The sequence below is a fragment of the Agelaius tricolor genome, unplaced genomic scaffold (assembly GCF_023055355.1).
Source record: "Agelaius tricolor isolate 1412-34295 unplaced genomic scaffold, bAgeTri1.0.p SCAF_1, whole genome shotgun sequence".
NCBI classification, from domain to species: Eukaryota; Metazoa; Chordata; class Aves; order Passeriformes; family Icteridae; genus Agelaius; species Agelaius tricolor.
The window spans coordinates 35,420,315-35,444,858 of NW_027269261.1; the positions used below are offsets into that span (position 1 = coordinate 35,420,315).

Consider the following 24,544-nt stretch of genomic DNA (forward strand, 5'->3'; position numbering starts at 1 on the left):
GGTGATCTGGAAAAGTAAGTTGATACATAGAGAATAATGAATCTCCAAGGAGTATTCCTTGTGATAATTTTCACTTTTCTTTGCCTATTTTGTAATTTTTTTTTAAAAAATCCTTTTCTTACAAAAAATGTAAAATATCAAAGGTATTATGGAATAATTAGTAATATAAATACCCAGGTGGACTTGAAATACTGCATACTGCATAATTACATGTTTTTCAAGCTTCAACTAAAGAATTTAAAATACCTTATCTTTTTCATATTTTTAAAGTTGTGTCTCAGAATTGTTATATTGAGAATGAATACCCACAAAGTTTTAAGAATTAGAAGAGCCTATTTGTATAGTTTGTGTTAATTCCAAAAGGTTCTCTATAAAGCATGATCTAAACCTAATTGCATCACTTAAGCTGAATCAAGGACCACGCTTTCTTGTATAAATGAAAACAAACAAACAAACAAAAAAAACCAAAAGAAAACTAAGCAAAGAAACAAAATCCCCACCAAAGTCTCTGTGTAATTTCAGAGATAAGAAAAAATTATTTAAAAAATAATGCGTTGGCACCTTGATCCCTTGATCTTCTGAAAGTAGTATTGGATGACCAAGGAAAGAAAGGTGATTCAAGATGCTCTTGCCCTGCCTTGATGCCAGATATAAACACAGAATTGTGTAGAGAGGACATGGACATTTTACATCCCACTGCCTGGTGTTCTGAGTCTCTTTGTCAAGGGAACTGCAGATTGCTGTCCTCTTCCTGACTGCCTGCTCAAGTTCTTGAGACAGTATCAATGGTTTTATCCTCATAAAATCTACTGCAAAGACTAGTATGTCAACAGGACTGGAACACCACTCTAGTCTCAGTCTGAGCACAAGATCCAGCTGAAGGCTGAGAAAACATTTCCAAAATGCACATCAGTACAGTGACAGTGTTACACTTCCCCAAGGTGGACTGTAGCTGAGACAGAGGGTGAAAAAGCTGTATACAGCCTGTACAATAGTCACAAGTGTGATCTGCTTGCTGCTTGCAAATCTAGTAGATAGATTTGCAAGAACCCATAGAACCAAATCAACAGGGCAGTAAAGAATACCTTTTTACTCCTACTCTGCATGGCTGTTAAGAGTTAAGCAGACTCAGCATTACAGCAAACCTTTCTCCTTACTACTAAGTATGAAAACTCGAACAGCTTCACTGCCATAAGGTAACAGGAGCCCTGTAGCAATGTTTCTGGTAGAATTCAATGATGAGCTTGTGAGAGTTGATTACCTTTTTTTTTCAAACTTCTAACCTAAACTCTTTGTATCTTCCTTTCTGAAGAAAAAAAAATATTTTTTTAATAATAAAAAAGTGAAGAGAGAGAAAAAAACAGACAGGCACTCAAGAGAATATATTAATTATATTAAACCTTACAAAGTCTTCATAACTAAACTCACTATCATGAATTAATGCACGCTAAAATCTACCTACATGCTCTAGAACCTAGTTACTGTGAGGGCAGGTTATAAAAGGCTATAATCAGCTCTGGGGGCTAGACCAACTAACTAGGAAAGGAGGTTGGAATGGTTGGTTTAACATAATCCCAAAAATAAGGCATTTTTGGGATTATGTTAAATAATTGGGATTTAAGGCATTAGAAAGGGGGTCTGCTTCAGCTCAAAAGTAGTGATGACCTGAACATAGAGAGAAGAACCTTTTTGATTTAAAAGGGATGGCATAATAGGCTGTTGACATTAATCCCATATATATTAAGAGGGAAGGACTGGGAGAAAGGAGGGAAGGACTGTCTTCTGCTTTTATTTTTTTATCGTTAGAAGTGATAGAATTTGAAATATCTAGGAAACTGCTAATATATTGCAAATTCCTACCAATGACAGGATGCTATTCCCCATAACTACATCCAACCCATCTATCCCCCTATTCTGATAAAACTTTTCTTGTCTGCTGTTCTCTATGGGTCTGAACTAATCAAATCATCCTCCTTCCCATCTTTCTTATTGCTGAGACTTCTCTTCTCCTCAGGGCTTGTTTCTTCTCACCATCATTTTTCATGTGAGATGGTAATTTGTGAGGCAGAAATGTTTTGAGAAGCAGGAGATGCTGTGTTCTCTTCCTGACTGCATTGCTGCCTCTGTTACCAGGAAGTCATCTTACCTTCCTGCTTGTTTCCTTAACTCCCATCCAAGTGTCTGAAGTTAAGACTCCAGGGTCACACTTGAACAGATACATGCTGTTCAAAGCACTGGGTATACAGCTACTTTCATTTGCTTCTTGCAGCCAAGCCTGACCAGGAAATCTACTAAACATGTCTTCCTGCAGACTGAAAGAAAAGGTGTATGAACTTGCATGATGTTGAGTATGTATCTCCTAACGTCAGATGGGTGTATTAACATTTGCTGAAGCCTACAACAAAATCCAGATTTGCAACATCTCTCAGGGTACTTAGCAGTTCACAATATGAATCACCATATTTCTAATTATGTATAGGAAAAAAAATCCAGGGATTAGCAAATAGATATTGCTAATATACTGAAATCAGCCATGGAAGGCCAATTCCTATCATGACATGAATAAGAAAATATTAACAGAAAAAAAATCCCAATTATGAATAAGTAAGGCCTAAATATCCTTGGAAAAAGACACTTATCTGTGTTACAAAAGATGTTACAAAAACTAACACAGACTAAACAATTGTTATGAATGCTGACCTATACTACCTTGTTCTCTCACTGTAAGTATACCCCAGTAACTTTATGGACTTTGCAAATGGTATCTAAGCTGTACGTGATTCCATCCAAGATATTAAAAAGCTTGGAGCAGATAGACCGTCTGCTAACTATCCATCAAGAGAAATAAAGACGCTCAAACAATTTATAGAAATACACATTTACTCAGGGAAAATATCTCTGTTTTACTATCATAAGCAACATTATCTTCCTAGGATTAATGGACAAACTAGCAAAATCTGATTCCCTCAACATGCTTTTTAGATACCAGAAGACAAACTTCTTAATTTGGCATACATGAAGTTGCTATAATCAGAAGAGCTTTTCACGTTGTCCTAAACATTTTTGCTAACCCAAATCCACGTCAACATCCACAGAAACTGAGAAGGTGATTATAAACATGAAGGGAATCGAGCCAGTAGGGATAGGTGGCTTTTATGGCCAGTCATATTTATCAGAATTAAAGTCTAGAAAGAGCTAGGAAAAATACTGGAAATTTGGTGTGATTTCTTGGAATAAAAGTTTCTATGCAGCATGAAAAATAGGTTAATTTGATAAGTAGGTAATAGGGCACGTTGAGATTGTTGTAACAACCTCTGGCATTTGTGAGTTCCAGCCAGAATACACAATGGTGCAAAAGTTATAGAAACATTGTCAGGAAACTCACAGGAGTTATACAGCCCTCTTGCCATAAAGCAGGATCAGCTATAATTGCCTCTCAACCAGCTGCTGATGGCTTGTCTGGGTTATGGACTGCTCGCATTGTACGTCCAGAGACCCCTGAAAGGCTCCACATGAGCCGGCTCATATCCATGAGAAGGAGAGTTGTGTTGGCAGGACACCAACACACTGGTGTGCTCCACACCCACCAGGTCCTACCCCCTGCAGTCACCACTGTCACCAGATCTCTCTTTTCCCCATTTCATTCTTATGGGGTGATCCCATAGACCTTCTTGCATTCATCCTATATTTCCTGGAGTTTGAGGTAGCGCTGGGTTTCAGGTGTTCTGTTTCTTTCCCTTTTCAGCATTTGATTGAGCTGAAAACCAGAGGACAAGCCATTTTGCCCCTATTTCAATCAGCCATTTGAAGAGTTTCAAGCTCAGGCAAGTTTTGATGAGTTTGAACTGAAGTAGAAAGTATTACAGCTGGGCCCTCACTTACCAAGGCAACAGCTACCCATCAGCTTTGTCTGTACCCACCAGCTTCAGCCCTCCTGCTTTTCCTTCAAGAGCTCAAAACTGTGTTCAGAATAGGAAGTACCTTGACTAGAATGCTGTGAACTTTCTATGGACCTATTAAGCTAGGGGATTAGCTATGACAAACCCTAGTTCATATCCAGTGTATCCTTGATCCTGTTTGATTTACTCTATTTTATACTGCAGTTATTGAAACACGGCAGATTGCAGTGAAATAAACACAGTATTTTCAGATTTATATTCTAACATTTTAAATCTTATCAGTATGCAGCACTATGAAGAGGATTGTGGATGCTGATCTAATCCACCTACTTTTCTGGTGGCCAGATTTTCTGTAATAAAAATGCAAATAATCCCTAGAACGACATACCAGTTTAAAATACTTCTACTTTTCTTCTGTAAACTGACAGCAAATTGTCTTTCCTTGCTAAGTATGCTTATTTGTTAAGAATATTTTCTTCATGCTAAAGAAGCTAAATCCAACGTGACCTTGAGTATGATCAATTTAAACACAACACTGCACTTCTAGATATAGTAGTTATTTCTTCCAATATGCTTCTGGTACATATCCTTAAATAGATATTGACTCTCTAGTTCCTTAACTTTGCAATTTTAAAGTTATATATTCTAGTTTGTTAAGGTCTGAAAAAATCCTTGGGTTGAATTCAGTTTCAGTGACTTAAGTGCAATGTGAAGAACTACACATGTAAATGGCCAATCCCATTCATTTATAGCTTATTTATTTACATTTTTTATTAATTTATAGCTTCTAAATTTGAGAAAAAATATTCACAAGTAAATTAGTCATGCAATTGTATTTTAAAATTGCTTATGCAGTTGCTCTGAGGCCATTAAAAAAAAGCAGATACTTTTACTTCTCTGTTCCACATGAGGAATCAAAGATATATTAAGAAAAAGCTGCATACCAGCTTGTTAGGTATTCCAGACTTAAATTTTGAACTACTGAGCTGTCCCAAGCTAAGGATTCAACTGAGAGGAAAAACTTGCAGGGCTAAAAAACATCCCAGAGACTTCCTGATGGGATATGAAATGGTTCAAAACAATTCATACACATATTGTTTGTATTAAAATGAACTCTTCTATTCACTTTCTCAATTTCCCAACATTTTCCATTTAGAGGTTTTGAAACACCTTGAAGCTACTAATGTAATAAGCCCATGATATTTCTGTGAAGATAAGAGAAATTATTCTCATGAAGTTTAGACTGATTCAGCACTGCTTGTATTAGTGGCAGGTTTCATCTTGATCTTTTTCTTTTCTGGTAGTAGAGATTGCTCATGTGAATAACCTGTTTACGAAAGAGTTTATGTCAAGAGACTGCTACAAAGGAGACATAAATGATCTTAACGAACTAAAGAATGAAAAGAGAAAGAAATTTAATGTGCAACAAAGACACAATGAGGTACAGAACAGAAACAAAACATTTGTGTAGGAAATAAATACAACTTTGGTATTAAAAACACCGATGTTCCCAAATTCAGAAATATATAGGGAGTTACCAGCATGTATCAGCACAATGGAAACAGCCTTTTGAACTGAAATGAGGACATTTTGATATTTTATTTACTGTTGTGGGGGCAAGGGAGGAAGATGTTTTTATTTTTGGTAGTATAAATGTCTTCAACCATGTAATAAAATGAAATAATTTCAGTTATCACTACTGTGAATTTCAGACTCACAGGAAATTTACACTGAACGTGTATTTTTCACATGGGGAGATTTACCAGAAGGAAGAGCAGTGAGTACAGAACTGAGGAATCTATGAAGGGGATGGTAGTTTTCTCATATCACTATGTGCATTCACAAAAGCCCTGCATTCCATGATGACTAAGAAAGCTATACGCTCCACTCAATTACTGCTGCAACTTCATCCATGTGGCTTCAATACAACACTAACATTACAGGAGAACAAGCCCAGGAAATTTCAGCTGCTACAGCCTGTATATCAGAATGCTTTTCTTCCTCCCACAGTTGTATTCAGTGGTATTTACTAACCTGTTTCTAGGGGAAATAAGGAGCTGGGTTTCACTTCAGTAGCTGAATCCACTTACTCCTAAGCTATTTGGATCAGTAGAACCCTTAATAAATCAAGGAGCAGGTAGGAGCAGGGATAACTGAATTTCCCATCTTCCAGATGGATCCACTGCTTCTTGCTGGGGAAAGCAGGGATATTCACTTTCCCTGTAAAGCCATCAGGTATCAGATTTGCTGATTTCCAAGGAGTACCTTATTGTCCCTGTGGACTCTTCTCAGGTTTGGGGCAAGAGAATTCTCTACCTTTCCTGTTGAATCTGTGCCATTGTGCAATGAAGTATTTTGGTTCCTGGGGCCTGAAGAGGGAAACAAAAGCATAAGCATGAATAATTTGTGACTTGGATCTAAAGGGCAAGACCTAAAGAGACAAGAAGCCTGAATTTTTGTCCTTGTTCCATACATATCTCTGTATTTTCCTCTCTTACATGCAGCTATCACAGGATAAACAGCACATGAATCAGGGTATTAATCCTGTTCACAGCTGAAGCCTCTCTCACTTGGCAGTCAGCTCAAAAGTTTGCTCTCTTTTTCTCAGGGCCCTACAACATTCTTATCTAAGCTGTCCATAGCTTTCCTCTTCATCTGTTTTTGTACTGCTTCTAGAGCTTCTTTGTTCATTCCCACACAAGCAAACAGGCACAGTAGGTCCAGTGAATTCTTTGTGTGTTGAATATACTGTACATCAGTACAGCACATGACGGGTAGGTCTGGCATGTCTGGGAAATATTGAACTGCCTGAGCATGCAATCCAACATGTCTGGGATTTCCATGCTGGCTATGAACATAAGTCCTGGAAAAATACCTACGTATTTTTCATAGACCAGTTCATTTTTTCACATGAGGGGATTAATACATTGTAATCAGTTCACTTTTCATCTTTTGATAAACTAAGCCCATTAAATTCAAGCCTCTGACCATGTATTGTATGGTGCAGCATCCTCCCTAGCACTAAAATCACTGTTGTGATTCCTTTCTGCACAATCTCAGGTTTGTGAACAGTGTTTTAAAAATACAGTCGCAGGAACTGTACGCCTCATTCAAAAAGCAATCTCAGCAATGCTATATATGGAAGGCAAAACCCCTTCATGCACCTCGTCAGTAAATACATGACCAAAAGGCAGCGTTTCCAGGCTGTAGGAAACAGTAGGTTTTTACAAACTACTCTCATCCAAATCACAGCAGCTTTTTGGTGGAATTTTCTGGTGAATCAAAAGTACTCTGACCCCTGCAGGTGCTTTGGCAAACTGACACGAGAGGGCTGAGGACGAGGGGAGGAAGAATTTGCAATTTTGAGGAAACGGCACAAAATTTCTTACTTGGTGTGTCGCTTCATCAGGGAGTATCATTCATTGGCCTAACATTCAGAGTTTGAGGCCTTGTTTAATATGACCTTCAGGGTGCTTTCCTGACGTACTGCTTTCCAGAATGCAGAAACATACAATGTTTTTGGTTGGCCTCAAATGTACACACTGGCTTTGTTTATACCAAAACACACTGCATTTAGCAAGACCAGCTTGTAATTTGCTTTCTAAATCTCTTCAAAAATATATCACAGTATTTCTTCAGATACTCTTGCCCAGTAAATCGCTGTTTATCCATTCGTTGTTGAGATATGTCAGCTGAATGGCCCTAATCCTTTTAATGTATGCTGTATCAAGTGTTTTATTTGTTTGGGGTTTCACTACGAAATAGACCAATGTCTTGCAAACTATTGAGACTAATAAAAACATTGTAGCTCTTGAAAAATATCTCCTACAATTTAGTTTAAGTTCTGAATGGATCACAATACAACCTGATATTCTGTACAATAAAACCATTATTATTTTTTAAACTAGACAAATCTGGAAAACACTTTCTTTTAGACAAACATGGAAATGATTTATTATTCAACACCATGTTACATGGTTGCACTGATTCCATTACCGATGGGCCTGTTCTAGCAATAGGGAATCCTTGCTATAGTAGGTATTTAGGCTGGAGTCAACAACAGTGAATTACAGTGCTTTTAAAACTCACCTAAAAGGTGAGTGCTGACAAAGCTTTACACTATAGTGTTGTCTATTCCTGGTGGCAACTCTGCATTGCCAGTTGGAGCTTTGCTCTTCCATAGCAACTCCTCGGCTGACATGAGAACTGGTTGTGCCAAAGTGAACATGTGTGTGAGACTAGAGAAACTGTAGGAACCATGTCTTTGGCCTTTCTGTAATAATCTCTATTAAGGTTCCAGACCCTCCTTCCCAAACTGCTGGCACCGTTACACGCAGTCCAAGCCTTCCCAGGCTCGGCACCCTGCAACTGACAAAATCCACTTGCGGAGCCAACGGTTTCATGCTCTAAATGATCCCGAGCATTGCTGACCGCGGGATCCATCGCTCCCAAAGCTGCCATCGCACCTTGGGCTGGGCAGGACACGGTAGCGGCAGGTTCCTCTCCGAAACTGTACCGAGGAGCTGCCCCGGGCGGCCAACTGCCTCCTGTTTCCTGCTGTGGCTGCCGCCCGCAGGCAAGGCAGCATTTTGACCTCCGGTAAACACCGTTCCTCCTGGTTTCCCTCCCGCCGCCCCCTCGCTCCGGTTCGGGGCAGGCACCCTCCGCCGGAGCGAGCGCCGCGCCGAGCGCTGCCGCCTGCCGGCCTCGCAGGGCCAGCGCCTCCGCCACAGCGCCGCCGCACCTCCCGCCGCCGCTCCGGGCCGTCCTTGGCCCGCGCAGCCCCAGCGGACCGGGCGGCGGCAGGGCCGAGGCTGCCCGGCCGGCTCTGGGCGGTGACGGCAGCCGTTCGGTGGGGAAGAGCGGCCGGTAGCCGCGGGCGCCTTTGCCCGTGTGCCGGCGAAGAGCACCAGGCGGCCCGGGGTCGGCTTTCGGTGCCGAAGTCGGCGGGCGGGCGGCGGCACCGCCGCTTGTTTATGAGCGGGCAGAGGGGCGGCCCGGGATAGTGCTGCGCCGCCGCTGGAGCTGGGACAGCCCCTCCCGCCCCCGCGGAGCGGGTCCGCCACGGCTCCCCCGCACCCGCGGGGCACCTGGGCGCGCCCGGAGCCCGGCTGCGGGAACGGAACGGGGCGGGGCGGGGAGCGACCGGCTCTCCCCTCCCGTGGCGCTGGGGCTGAGAGAGCGCGGAGCCGCTCCCCGTCCCGGATCCCCGCGCCCCTCGAGGGAGCAGGCAGAGGAAGAGGAGGAGGCTCTCGCCGCCACGGCCGTGGACGGCGAGGCCCCATTTGCGGCTCCCCGCAGCATCGCCCTGCTGGGGCTGCGCCCTTTGCGGGGCCCTCTCCCTCCCCGCCCCCGGTGTCCCCCGGGCCGCCGCCAGCCCGTCCCCGCGGTCTGGCGCCGCCGCCCCGCTCCGCTCCGCGCCCAGAGCCCCGGGAGGGGGAGGGGAGGTGCAGGGGGAGGCGGAGGCGGCGGCCGCTGTGGGGCCCAGGCTGCTCCTCGCCTCCGCTGCGCCTCTTCCAGCCCCAGGATCTGGGGCTGGGGGGGGGCGGGAGGGAAGGGGGCGGGCCAGCCCCGGCGGTGCCCAATGAGAGAGGCGCGGACGGGCACTTGGGGCGGTGCGGCGGCGATGATCGCCCAATGGGGGCAGGGCAGAGGGCGCACTTGGAGCGGGGCGAGAGTGAGGCAGGAGGCGAGTCGGGGCTCGGGACGCGAGGGGGACACAGCCAGCCGCCGCCGCCGCGCGCTCAGCCGCTCGCACGCACGGTGCCGCGGAACCGGGAGCCGGCGGGCGAGGGACGACCGGGCTGAGGGACGCCGCTTCCCGGAGGGGGCAGCGGCGGGCGGAGCCGCCACCCGGAGGAGAAGTTTGGCTTGAGCCGCCGCCGCCGAGAGGAAACTTTCCTCGGGGGGCCGGAGGCGGGGGCGGCGGGAAGGAGCCGCGGCACGCTCGGGTCTGCCGCCCGGCGAGGGGGCTTCTGAGAGGCTCCCCCCGGCCCAGGCCGGGCTGCGGCGGCTGGGATGTACCTGGCAGCGGTCTCGGCGGGGAGGAGACGCCCGGGCGGAGACGGCGGCTGGCACCTGGCGGCCGCGGGGTGGCTGTTCCTGCTGGCCCTGCTGCTGGGCGAGTCGGGGACGCGTGCTCTCGTCTGCTTACCCTGCGACGAATCCAAATGCGAAGAACCGAAGAGCTGCCCCGGTAGCATCGTGCTGGGGATCTGCGGTTGCTGTTTCATGTGCGCTCGGCAGCGGAACGAGAGCTGCGGGGGTGTCTATGGGCTGCACGGAGCTTGCGACCGGGGCTTGCGCTGTGTCATCCGACCGCCGCTCAACGGAGACTCCATCACCGAGTACGAAGTGGGCGTCTGCGAAGGTGAGAGGCGGCGGGACACCCTCCATCCCTCCATCCGTCCCCCGGGGTGGGGGCACCCGATGGGCGGCAGGAAAGGAAGGAGGGCGCACCTAAGACGTCTTGGGCGCCGGTGCGCCTTCCTTCCCTTCCAGCCCGCCCGCCTGTCCCATCTGCGAGCGTGTATTCTAGCCTTCTCTGCTTAAAAAAAACCCCAGAGACTCCTACTTCGAAGTTTTGCCCTTAATTTTCTTACCCTAAACTTTAGGGTTCTACTCATTCTCCATAGCATAGTGTCACTGGGTTGCTGATAGCTTGTATCAGCTGCTGATGCCCAGCTAAAATTCCATGATAAAGGACTCGGGAAGAGTTTGGCACATCAAGATCGGCGGAGGTCAGTCGTGCACACATGATGCCTATTCCGGATTCCCTCCTGTGTAAAGAAACAAGGAAGACTGATCATCTGTTATAAAGTTTTGTTTCCTGTTCCTGTCACTTAATATCTCTCTGCCTGTCCTGCTCGGCATATAATGATAAGGGGTGTCTTTTTTCCTGCTGGAGCATCAGGGGAGGGGTAAATACTCACGGTAGAATTCCTCTCAAAGTCTTTTCAGCTTCCTACCGTCTTGTGAGGTGATGAATTGGTATGAAAAGCAAAAGGAATTCACCCCCCTTCAGTTTTTTATCTATCAGAATTCCTAAGATTTATTTTTTTATGTGTTATAAATTAATGAAAACCCAGAGACAAATTTTTAGTCTCGCTTTCTCTTGTGCCTCCAATTCCCTTTTTCCCCAAGTTGAGGGAAAACATGGCGCTGTAAAGAGATTACAAATAAGCAGTAGTTTGGGATATGTATAAATGTATATGTGATTCGGAGCGGGAGCTTCGACAATTCTGGAAAAGGAGACGGAGGCGGTCTCCTCTCGGCGGGTAGAGGGCAGTAGAAAGTCCAGAGAGCTGGTGAGGCAGCATCTGTCCAAAAAACTTGCATTTAAAATGATGCACTGTTTTAAGAAGGCTAAACCCGGTCATTTTTAGGGGCAGCTGACCTTTGTGCTGGCGTTCATTATTAGTTTAAAACTCCATTTGCCTCCATAACAAATTGCAAACCACAGCACAGCAAAGCAGTGCGTCCCGCCTGCGCTACAACCAATGCTGTCAGCCTCAGGAGCTGATGCTTGAGTAGGATGAGCTCTAGATTAAAAGCTCGATTGTTAAAACATTTTTAAATGGCCCTGAACTATTTTGAAGACCTTGGTTGAGACTATGTTGCTGAATATGTACATTGCTGTAGTGTCTTATTTTTAATATGTATTGGAAAAGTTTTTGTAAATAGAAAAGTACAAGCAAAGGTACTTGGGAAACTTACCTGGTTTTGCAGGAGTTTCTCTTGTCGTGTGCTTTTGAGTAAAAGCTGGGCTAAAATAGCTTCCCCCCCCTTCTCGATGGTTAAAGGAACTGAGAGCCTACAGTCATTATAAGCCTTAATGCTCCAATTTCCTTACTGTATCACAGTATGCACATCTCTGGCAGTTTAGGAGTATTTCATTCCTTTGAAGTGATGCAATCTGTACGTTGCTGTAGTTCAGCTCCTAACACGTCCCATCTACTGTTGAAAATAGTATGAAGCATTTGTTGGCAAGATTGTGTTTCAATTAGTGTTGTGGTTAGAAACTAGTTCCAGCTGTCCCTATAGGAATAGTCCTAGGGGAGGGAGATAACAATCTATTAACTATAACTAAGGGAGATTAACTTTTCTATTTAATTTTCTTACTCTTACTTATCTATTTAATTTTCATTCTCATAAATGAAAAGGAACCAAGCTGAACTGTCAGCCTAATAAATAATCCTGGAATGCCTGTTAGTGAATTGTCAGGAAACTACCTCATTCTGAGGAACAGAGGTAGTATGTTGTTCTTCATGTTGCATGTTTTGCACATGAGGTGGCAGCAAGGATGAAAGGGTACTGATTGTATTGCCTCTGATTGCTAATATGAGATTGAATAGCTCTGTTTTTTTGATTGTGATGACCTAAACAGTTGTTCAGTTTATAGGCACACATGCAACAGGCTAGGCTGGTGATGCCTGATGTGAGTAGTATTAAACCATGCCTTTATCTGTTAACAGAATAAAGGATGCACTTTTTTTGTTGTCGTGCACATTGGGAGTGGAAACCCTTTCCTTCCCCAGTCCAGGGAGGAGGAAATGGAAGTGTTTTACAGAACTGTGTGAATAGAAATTCATGTTTTTACTCTCCTTCCTGTCCCTAGTCTTTTCTTTCATTGCAATTTTTTACACTGAAATGACCCCTACTGGCTACAGTTATAAGCATGTTTTTTTGTATCATTTTTGAAGCTTCAGCCCTGTCTTGTTTCAGACTATCAGCATATGCTAGGCTGCAGAATACTGAGAGCTGGAATAGCAACAGGTAGAAATACTTGTCTGCTAACTTGTTTCTAGCATTTAAGACACTTGACATAAATGAGTTCTGTAACACCTGACAGAGAAGTCTCTGTGGCATTTGTTGCTGGTAGCTTTTCTTTCTGAAATTACAAACAGACTATTCTTTGTTAAAGCACTATTTATAAATGAAATCTGTTGCTGATCCTGAGGACTTTTTCCCTTTATCATTCCAAAAGCTGAAGGAAGTTCTTGTTCATCTCACCCCCTTAACAATTCACATCTCTAAGCAGTTCTAACACTCCATTTGTGTTGTTATCCTGAAGTACCCACAGGTAAATGCCTTTCATGAATGCAGTTGTATTCTTAGTAAGTAATAATTCTGAGGTCCTAGTGCTGGTAGCTGCACCTCCTATATGGCAGTCTTGAGAGACTTTGCACACATCCAGCCTCTGTTGACTTTACAGCATCCTTTACAGGGATTTTCTGGACTGGTTCTATGAGGTTTTGAGAGCCTACACCACCTTCCAAAGACTCTTAAGCTTGAGAAATTTTAAATGTAAAGCAGGAACTGTCCTTACTCTCTACCTTTAAAGGTAGTCATGGGCCTGAAACTGAATTAGACTGAAGTTCTCCCAAAGAGAGACTTTGGGCGAGACTAAAATTTTGTCTCTCCCAAAATACCTTAGCTTTGGCTTCTGCAGCTGGGTGGGCTCTGGCTTTCCAGGGGATCAGAAAAAGCCTGAAAAAGCTCTGCCAAAGAAGTTAGGTTACTGTGTGAAGGCATTTCTTGAGATTACTCTCTTTTGTCTGTTTCCCTGCTTCTCCAGTTTCTGGTGCTGTTAGATGAAGAGGCCTAGATTGCTTTGCTGAACTCATCAAAGTCTTGACAGTAGCAAATAAGATAACCCTGAAAATGATTGGAAATTATTTTTGACTGTGTAACAGAAACATAAGGGTTTTTTTGATACATTTGAAATGCATACTTAACAAAACTGCTAGTCTGAAGATGTTCTTAGTTTCTCTTTAGATTATACTTCCTTATGAAATAGCCCCTAGGTAGACATTGAAAAAAGGTATCACTGTGCCACTAGCTTACCAATAATATCTGTTACATTGTTTGGTTTTGGCTTGTTGGTTTGGTTTTAATGGGGTTTGGGTGTGTTTTTTATTTCAGTTGTTAATTTGGTCTTTTTTTTTTTTGGTGAGGGGTAGTACAGTTAATTGCTGTATTCTTTTTGCTTACTGCCTAGCATATAATTTCTGAGCTGAAGTTCCCTTGGTTGCTGTAGCAAATTTTAGGCAAGTATTGGGAAGTATGTGTGTTAATCTCCTAGGATGATGGCAGAAGCTTTCCTTACTGTGGCTAGTCCTAGTCTCATTTACTGAACTGCATATTTTGGGGAGTTTGGAGCATTACAGTCTGTCTGACTCCTTGCTGGGGCAAGTTGGGAGACCTTGGATGTGTCCATTGTCTTCTCCCCACCCATAAGTCTGCCTAGTTTTCATCTCTGAGAAATATATAAGGACACAGTGTATGGTAATCAAGTGAAGGTTAGTGAAACTGGAACTGATGAGAAGAGTTTAAACCTTGTAAACCTAGCTTTTTTTTTCAAAATTTGGAAGAGGAAAGCTGAGCTTGGTTTTTTTTTGTTTTGTTTGGGCATTGGTTTACATGTGTGCCAATGCAGTTCTCCCTGCTTTACTGAAGTAAGAACTGCTTGCCTGCAGACTTGATAGTATTTGTTATCATTAGTAACTTTGGTAGCTAGTACCTTTGGAGAGCCTTGTTTTCAGTTGTTTTCAGTGCTGTACTCTATAATGGGTCAGTGGACACAAAGCCCTCCCCTTGGTGCTCTGTCCCCAGACAGACTGCTATACTACATGCTTGGCTTCTTGCTTGTGATGCAGCCCAGACCCCTAAAGATCAGGCAGTATTTTGCTTTCTGTACAAGTTACTGAAGTTCAAGTAATCTGGAAGTTGCTTGTGTGTAACCCAGTTGTTTACATCTGCTTGCACTGGAACAGTGCTGCCCAAATATCTTAACTTTTTGTTTGGTTGGGTTTTTTCTTTGTTATGTAGTGAATGGCTGGGGAAATGTCCAAGTGGCTCTGATGTCTATGTGTGTGCAGAGAAGTTCTTTCAGTAACATCAAGTGTTAGAACTGATGATCTAGTTGGGGACTTCATCAATATTTAGTGGTTGCTGTGAAAACAGCCAAAGTACTTTGTTCAAAGGCCGTGAGCAATCCAGACTATCAGGGAGACAAACAGAAAAATATTTATGTTGTCAAAAAAGAAAATTATCAGAAAAATTACTTAAGTTGTGAAACTAGAATGAGAAGTAGTTCTTTAATGAATATTCAGGTTCTCATATGCTAGTCTTGATCGAATTTAACAATCCCTTTCCCCTACTCCTCCTCCTTGCCACCCCCAAAAACACTGACTAGGAGGATGCTGACTTCTTACACACAGACTGGATAATTTATAAGCTATTTCTGCTCTGTATTCCATCAATGCTGAAATCTCAACATCAGTAAGAATATGTAACTCTCAGTGTGGCATGGAATTTGAATTGGATCAGGTGCTTATTTGACTTGGAAATGGTTTCCTCTGTGTTTCTGGGCATCGTGTTTCAATTTTAGAAATGACTTGGTTCCAGTATTTCAGTAAAAATTAAATGCAAACATCTAACAGATATGATGCAGGAATTAGTAGGACTTTGCTGTTGTGGATCAGCACAGTAAGTTTAAAACTAGAAGTCTTGCTGTGGGTAGGCTGGATTACTAAGTTTTTTAACTTTAGTAAGAGGAATATTCTCTTTTTATTTATTTTTGGTTTTTAAAACTTTGTATAAGCATCCTTGGCTAATATGAATTTTTCTACACAGAAACTGATTATTTTACCAGGTTCCCTAAAACCATGTTGTTTATAAAGATATTTTTTCCTTTTTTAATTTTTTAAACTAAAACTACCTTTGAACTTGCCCCTAGGCATCTTTGCTGGTATAAGCACCCTCTAGCTAATTCAAAGATTCTTGCATAATTTAACTTCTTGCCTGGTACTTAGTCAACCAAAATGTCATTTCACTGACAGGCATATTATGCAATAATTAACCCATTAATATGGTTCAAAAATGCTGTCCTCTTCCCCTCCTTACTTTGTGCCCCCCCTTAAGGATTCTTCATCTCAATAATTTTATAGGACCTTGCAGAGAAAACCAAATGTTTCTGTTTTAATGGATTAAATACTTTGTAGAGCTGACCTATTAAGTATCTCTTGTGACTTATAAACTGCTTTTCATTTGAGAATGCATTTAATCCACAGGAATGTAAACTTGGAAATCACAAACTCAGGGTTTTGCCTGAGACTTTGAGTGACATTGGTTGTGTCTGACTATACTGGAATTTGGAAAATGACTGATACAGAAAGCTTATGTGTGTGGAGAAACTTACCAACATAAACTAAGATGGGAAAATAACTTAGCATAGATTAAATTCCACATAAGTGTACAGAAAATAGTCTAATACTAAAAATAGTCCCTGGGGGAGCACTTGCCTAACCAAACTAGTTTGGCCTTGTTTTGGGGAAATAAGCCCTTCCTAATGTTTTGAGAAGAATGGAAGCAGTTCACACCTTTGCCAGAGGCAATATTCAGTCCCCAGCAGCTTTCACTGGGTATACTGGGTACTTAACTTGAGAATCTGCAAATCATGACCCTTGTGGGTCATGATCGTGCAAGTCCTTATTAAGACTGAATAAGAAAACAAACTCGGGATGGAAGGATTGTGGACAGGAGGAAAAACAGTGACTGGCTCATAGGCATGCACCAATTCCTATGTTCTTACTCATTTCCTAAACTTTAAGCCTTATATAGCCACTGTTAGGCTTCAGTTTTTGGTTGGTGTTTGTTTGTTTGAATGGGCTTGGGTTTGATTTTTTTTTTTGGTTTGTTTTTTTTTTTTTTAATTGGTGAAAAATCTAGCAAGTGTAATGTTTCTGAATCCAAGACAGCCCATTCTGTTGGGTCATTTATCCTTGAAATGAATTAAATTTCAAGGATATATATAAATGAAATAAATGTTATGCTACAGGCTGTGTTGAATTCTCCTCAAGATTTTTTCAGAAAGGCTGGATGTGTGTGTGGAGGTATTTCTTCCCCTTACTGATAGGTGGTTGATAAAAAGCTGGAGTCATGCTGATAATGGTGTTACATGCACTGATGTAACCTGTGCTGCTTTCACAATAGAAATGCCAAACTTGATGTCTATCTCTAAGTTAGGTTTTAGGAAATGAAAAGAAGCCCTGAGCATAATTCTAAATCCAGGATTGAGTTTTCCCTGTAGTCTTCTGTGACTAAGAGATGGGGTGCAATTCCTCTGCAATATAGTGATAGTGCAATAATGATAGTGTTCAGTGGTGCTGCATTAATGACTGGGGGGGAAAGTGGCAAAATATTTAGGATATCAGATTTCTTACAATAGTGTGAACTGTTCTTGGTATAGGTTGCTTTACTCACAGCCCTGTTCCACAATTTGTCTTTGACAAAACTTTTCCTACTCCTGTCAGCTTTGCCTCTGCCTAGCAGCTTCAGCAAGCTGCCAGCCAGCTATTTGTTTGCAGTAAAGCTGATGTGTGCTGCTGTACATGCAGGTCTCTGAAGCATGTGGGTGCAGAGTGCAGCTTGGGAAAAAAAAAAAAAGGAATTTTAGACTGCTTTGGAAATGGTTATGAAGCTTTGGCCCTTTTCTGAGGCTTTAGCAATTATTTTTGCAATAAGTTTTCTAGAGCTAGAGGAAAAATCTGCTATGACAGCTGAAACACCGCTGTCCATGCTTGTTCTAATCAGGGGAGTACTGGCAGAGGCTTTTTCTGACCAATTAAATCCTGGGACACAGTGCAGTATTTTCAGTTAGCTTTTTACGAACAAGACGTGTTTCTGGTCATCAGTTTAAGATGATTTGCTTGTAAGTCTTATTTTCAGGTGTGTAAATGTAAAACTCATTTATTATTTCAGACCATATTTAGGGAAGAAGTCTTTTGGAAGTATATTTTATTTTTGCTATGGGGAACTCTGAGTGAAAGTCATAAAAAAACAAAAGGCAAAACACATTCCTCCCCATTCCTCCTTCCTTCCATTCCCCCTTCCTCACCTTCCCCCCCTCCTCCCCCCCCCCAAAAAAAAAAAAGTGGAGGTGGGGTACCTGGAGAAGCAAAATATCCCAGACAGTGTAGGGAAAACTTCAAAACTTGCAGTAGTTGTCCGTGTCACATGCTTCACTTAACATTTCCACTGATCTCCTTGCCTTCCTCAAGACTTCCATAGAGTTCCTGATAATTCACTGGAAAGTGGGTCTGTTGAAATACTTTCTGCATTCCTTAGAATGAAATAACTGTCTTCAGACACAAGAAGAGCTGCTGCAATGGAAATCTTTCTCACTACATTGGGGATTTGATCACCTGAGATACATGCTGAGATAAAGCAGGGAGTCAGGTTGGAGACAAGCATTGCATGCATGTGTTCCTGAGCTATCTAAATGTTATGGTACAGTTCTGCTTTCTAGCTTTGACTAGAAATTTTCTCAGGAAACGGCAAAACCCTTTTGTATTGCTGTACATTCCACATGAAGATTTGATCTTGGAAAATGAACCATTCCAAGATGTGTGAAAAAATGCTTTCTCACAAAACTCCCAGCTGTGTGTCTTGCCATAAAAGATTCTGCCGGCTCTAGTCCTTGATTCATCACTTCAGTGGAGGAATAAGTTGCAAGAGGGGAAAGGATTGAAGCCAGTGTATGAGCTCAAACTCACTTCAAGGCTAGTCTTTCCTTCTGCTGCTTTTCAAGGTCTGGGGCTGGGTTTCAAGCATTCTTTAGTGGTAATTAGTCATTTCTATTGTTCAGCTCCTCCAAAACATGAATTTCCTTTCCATCATTCTTTTTTCCTGTTCAAAGAGAAGCGAGAGTCTACTGGCAAGAAGCATTTCCTTTTTTTATTTTAGCAAGTTAGAATCTTTTCAGAGTCTCATACCATCTTAATGAATACCACTGATTTGAAAATGCTGTTGTGTATACCAGTGTGCTGGAGTGGTGGTGCTCAGACCTTGGGTCTAGTTTCATGGAGGAGTTTCTGAAAGATTTGCCCCTCTGCCTCCCAGTTCCCAGAGGGCAGTACCAGTCTTAAGAAGGATTGCTTCTCTCTTGTCTTCAAATGCAGATTTAAAAGGATGCTAGAGTCTGTAAGATGTGACTTGGACAGTTTCACTTCAGGTCATCAATGTATTTTATGGTGTCTTTGCTGTTTTCAGTATCCTAAGAGCTACCTGGGATGCTTAAAAAAGGCAGAAGTAGCAGAGTACCATGCTGCAGTTAAATGTAAATTATGGGACTTGACTCAATCCACTCTAGTTAAATTATGGCTCAAAGGGTATGGTGGTAAACATGATTATTATGGGCCAAATGCTTGTGCATTTGTTTTCAACAGTAGTACTTCAGTGGTCATTTCAGTGTGCTTTTTGCTGTTTCGAGATGATGCATTATCTAAACTGTGAAGGTGAACAGTATAGCATTCTCCAAACAATAGCTGATATTCATTAAATGTCCAGAAAGAAAGAGAGGGGTTGAGGCACAAAACAGAAGTTTCTGTGGCAGGCAGAAGGAATTGAGAATTTGAAGGAATGGAAAGCAAAACTTAAAGCAGTGGAGAAGCAGGCTCTGAAAAGGTCTTTCCTTGTTCTTTTAGTTTGCACCTGTTTTGAGCTGATCCTTTGCCAATGGGTAGTTATAAATAACAAATGTAACCATAATGAGGTAGTGTGTGCCTTGAAAGTAAGGCTTAAAGTTAATTTCTCAGCAGCATGCTTTTCTAAAAACACAAGCAGCTCTTCGGGCAAACAAGATGATTGCTTCAGTTGTGACCTATGCCTTGCATGGTGCTGTGTTGTGAGTGCTGGTATGTAGGATATAGTATGGAAGAAGTGATGGAATGCTGCTTACCAGAGACATATTTCTCAGACTGTTTCCCAGACTAGACCTGTTTAAGGATCTCTTGTTCAATTTCTTAATGCCTTAATCCTCTTCCCTACTTTAGGTGCGTGCTATGACAGGACTTGGGAATTCAGCAACCCAGAGCAGTATGTGCATTTTTAGCAAGCTGAAACATTTGCTTTGCAGAAAGCAAGTGATTATATGAATGATAGAAGAGAAAAGGAAAAAAATTGGGATTAATGTGAAGTCTCCCTTCCTGTGGCTTCCTTTTGGTATGAAAGCACAGTTGGAAGAATTAAAAAGGTACTATGTCCAAGACTTAACTTTGATCTGAGTAAATGCAGAGCTACTTTATTATCTGAAACTTTATTATCTGGAACTTGCCTGAATGAGTTGGAAGGAGTGGGGAATTGCATGTAGATAGAAATTATTTGAAAGAGAAATGACTTTGAAGCTGTAGTTATGAGCCTGCTGGGAGCATTTGAACTCTTTGAGGCTTGTGTGCAAAATGTACTTGAGTGACTGTATAACAAGACTCCAGTGACAGCTCAGGATGGCTAAAAAGTGCAGCCCTTTGATTTTTTGCCCTTACCTGATCATGCCAGCACATTGAGGTGGTGAAAACCTCAGCTAAACAAAGATCAGTTTGGATGAAAACTAGTAGTTTACTTGGGCTTTTTTTTTCAGCTGCATTGCTTCTAAAAACTCTGGAGTGTTAAATACACCCTTGATTTTTGTGTTTTTAGGTGTCCTAGAAGTAGCTGGGGGTAGGATGTGTGTAGCAAGGTTTGAGGCATAGATTCTTATATTTGGGGTTTTTGGCCCTGCTTGCAGAGAAATAATGCTTTCACAAATTAGTACATTTCAGTTTTTGTTCACATCATCCAGATTTGAGAGGTAGGCATTAAAAACCAGTCTTCTGGAAAGGAAACCATAGAGGTCAACCAGAGCATGCAGGAAAAGGTATACAGCCTGGAATAGTTTGTGAACTGTCCCAGGTCCCAAATCACTGGCGGGTACTAGTTGTATTTTTAGAGTAGTCCCCAGGACATGATGTCTTTTTGAATAATAGAGGCTAGGTTCTATGTTTTGCACATAGATATCATTCCCTTATCAGTTAAAATATTGCTGACCTCTAAAGGTGTGAGCATGCTGTACTGGACCACTGTTTATCTGCATCAAGGGGAGCCCTAGATGTCTTTGCATCAAGTATCCAAAGGCTGGAATTGAAGTGATAGGCTAGGTTCATCCCTTTAGCTCATGTGAATACTTTCATGTGGTTGTACCTTCCATTCCAAAGAATTTTGTTCTGCCTATATTTATGTGACTTCTAAGAGTTTTTTCTAAGTGGTAAACAATTATTCATCTAACAGGACTTTGAAATTCTGTTCATAAAAGGACTAAATCAGCTAGGAAAAGGAGTCAGTCTTTAGTCTGCATGAAAAATTATGATAGACTTGGCGCTGATTTACTGAACTAAAATAAGCTCTTGCTACATGTTTGCTACTTCATTGATGGAAATCTTGTTTCTAAATAAAGTTGTGTGAAAAGCAGGCTGGTAGAAGATGTACAGGCTAAGACTGAATTTGCATTCTTCCTGTCTGAATGTTACCTTTTTCTATTATCACCCAGTAATGAAAAATAAATACCTTGTTTGAAGATTCAACACGTTAGAAGTATAGCCTGAACAAGTATTACTGAGGGATTTCTCTTCTCATTAAGACTTTAATGTCTACTGAGCTAATTTTTGAGGTGTGTGGCAGTGAAGACTTCAGGTGCACCTACTACTGGGCCATGTGCATCCTGTGTACCTCCTTTTCTGAAAACTTGTGAGGGCTGGCAGATGTGGTACCAGCTACTGACCTGTGCTGGAAATCCACGTGAGTAGTGCCACACTGTGCAGTGCACGTGCATTGAGGCGTTTTGCCACTGGCAGGGGACGAGTCTGCTTTCTGTGCCAGCTGGGTCCCACCTTACATGGGGTGGGCAGCTCTCAAGTGACAGGATCCTGCTGATCTGTCTGCCTGGAGAAGATCTGTGCTGAAATACCACAAGGCAAAGCAGCAGAAATGCTCTAAAGTGGTTTTCTAGAAGAGCAGCAGAGCATTGCCACCTTTGTGTCCTTCCATTCTGCACTGCACTGGCCTGGGAGCGCAGGGCTGAGAGCCCACACACTGCCTCTGGGCTCCTCTCCTGCACCCAGGAGTACAGAAGGAATGCTCTTGTCACAAACAGGGAGCAACACAAACCTTTAAGGCTGTTGGGCTGGTGTGGATGAAGCAGTGGTCCTTGCTGTTACAGAGTTTCAAACAGCAAGTCTTGGACCATAGGTGTAGCTTTTGTTCTTGTCCTTACATGGATTAATGCTGTGACTTCTAAAATACAAATTGTCCTGGCTGTATTCCGGCTTCTCAAAAACAGGATGTATTATTGTTCTCCAAATTCTCAGGGTTTTTTGTTGTTTGTTTTTTTTTTTTTTTTGGCCTTCTGTATGCATGGCCTCATCACAATGAGAGTGTCCCAAGCATTACAGGAGAGGCATCTTCCTTTGAAAGAATTTTAATAGTTTCTCTTCAGGAACTTCTGTGCTTCCTTTGACTTTCATTGATACAGCTGCTGTATTGGATGATAGGTTAACCTAAGAAAAAAATTACTTCCTGGGGTTACTGACTACTCTTCCCTTGCTATTTTTATGGAGAAGAGCCATGAGGTTCCCATGGAAATTCCCATCTTCACATCTAAAATGGACTTTGTTGTTTATCAGTGTTTTTTGTCAGCAGGGTACTTTGCCAGCTCATAATAGAAGGCAAGGATTTTGTTGTACAGGGAGAAATATATCGGTGAGAACCTGCTGTGGCACTTCCTGTAGATCACGTACCGTACTGAACTAGTAAACAGCTCTTTCTAAATACTTTTTTTTTTTCCCCCCAAAACAGGAAAAACTTCAGGTTAGCGGATATTCTGCATATTTCTGTGAGTGGAAAGAATTTACTTGGCAACCTCAGCATTTGTGTGCATATACTGTTATTTGCTGTTAGTTTTTAGGCTTCTGTTGAGCATCCGACTACTGAATGATGGTTTTGTATTGGCTGTGGCCTCATACTGGAGAACAGCCTCTGATAACCCCAACAACAAGAGGAAACCCACCATGCATAACTGGAAGATATTTCAACTTTTTTGAAGTGCTTTTTGGCAGGATCTATATTGGAAACTTGCATGTTGATAGTAAATAAAATTGGAGTAAACTATTTAGAATGCACAATGTGAGTGCTGCTGTTGAATGTAAGGATATAAAGAATAAAAATATCTATTTTTTCTTTTTTCTTTTGTCATTAGTAGAAATCAGTGGACTCTGTGCAACTATTTTGTAGCACTTAATTTTCCAGGCTTGTCTGTCTATAAAACATCTGGCATTCTGTAGCAAAGAATACCTAATGTCTAGTTTAGTTTCTTCAGTCTTGCTTAAACAAGTATGTGATAGGACAAGGGGGAATGGTTTAAAACTGAAAGAGAATAGGCTTAGATTTGATTTTAGGAAGAAATTCTGTACTGTGAGGGTGGTGAGGCACTGGAACAGGTTGCCCAGAGGCGTTGTGGATGTCCTGGAAGTGTTCAAGGCCAGACTGAATGGAGCTTTGAGCACTGAGGTCTAGTGGAAGGTGTTCCTATCCATGCAGGGTGGTTGGAACTGGATGGTTTTGAAGGTCTCTTCAAATCCAGGATGTCTATTTTTCTATCTTGATTAATCTTCTGACTTCTTGGGATGTTGCTGTATGTGTATTTGACCTAAGAAAACTGAGATATTGTAGGACTGGTAATCTTTTGGAATTCTGGATTGACTGGATTTGTATTTCTTTCTGGAGGAAAAAAAAATCTTGTTGCATGTGGCCTCCTGAAAGGAAGATGGGCAGTTACAACTGGAACACCAGTTACACACATTTGACAGGACTGATTCAAAAGGAACAGAATTATTTAAGCAGAGAGACTCATCCTGGTCCCTCTATCCATAGACCCTTGACAGCAAAGAGTGCAATGTGCTTGATCAATTCTCCAGGAATATGTATGATAATTGAGGACTGCTGGAAAACTCATTTTTGGTCATATAATGGAATCCGAGGTCTGGCATCTTGCAGCTTTTCTGTAATAAAAAGTTATCTCCGTGGACTAAATTCTGTGTGATGCATTTTTTAATCATCTTTTAAAATGCTCGCTTTCTGACTCAATTTTGGCGTCTGTAACAGCTGCAGATTCTGTACAATGCTCTCACTTCCATTATAAATATAACTTTAGCTATCTGCAAAAGTTATTTCTGTTAGAATAGCACTCATTTGTACTACAGCTATGCGTTTTCCTGAGATGACAGTTTTTCATACAGATGGAAGTAAACAATGCCAGTTGCTTTAGCAACATGGGCAGTAGAACAGCTGTGAGATATGGTATTTGGGGTATTTGGCAAATCCCACTGTTTGGATTAGTCTGTTATTTTTTTAATCTGTTATCTTCTGTTTAGCACTGTGTTGAACTTGAAGTGAATCCCACCCAGCTCCAAAGCAGCTGAAAATTACCTACTGCAGTTGAAATCCAATAGTGAGTGAGTTTGTTTGTTTCTTTTAGATGAAAACTGGGATGATGATCAGCTTCTTGGATTTGAACCGTGCAACGAAAACCTTATAACAGGTTGTAACATTATCAACGGGAAGTGCGAATGTGACACCATTCGGACCTGTAATAATCCATTTGAGTTTCCAAGCCGGGATACTTGTCTGTCGGCCTTGAAAAGGATTGAAGGTAAGCCCCCGTTTTCAGTATTTCAGAGGTAGTAATTTTTTCTGTGCAGTGGGTGAAAAACTAGAGTGTAATGTATGCTTAAGGATGACTTGTGTAGTTTCAGATCCCTCTGGTCCTCTACATG

The 24,544-nt window shown here is 42.1% G+C and overlaps 1 protein-coding gene across 1 annotated transcript in view; it reads left to right on the forward strand.

Annotated features, from left to right (window-relative positions):
* Nucleotides 1-9,561: 9,561 nt before the first annotated feature.
* CRIM1 (cysteine rich transmembrane BMP regulator 1) overlaps nucleotides 9,562-24,544 on the forward strand; it is a 175,881-nt gene continuing 160,898 nt past the window's right edge. The window contains exons 1-2 of the mRNA XM_071429511.1: nucleotides 9,562-10,269; nucleotides 24,247-24,420. Of these exons, the coding sequence (XP_071285612.1) occupies nucleotides 9,918-10,269; nucleotides 24,247-24,420 (526 nt within the window). The 5' untranslated portion in view covers nucleotides 9,562-9,917. The remainder of the gene's footprint in view (nucleotides 10,270-24,246; nucleotides 24,421-24,544) is intronic.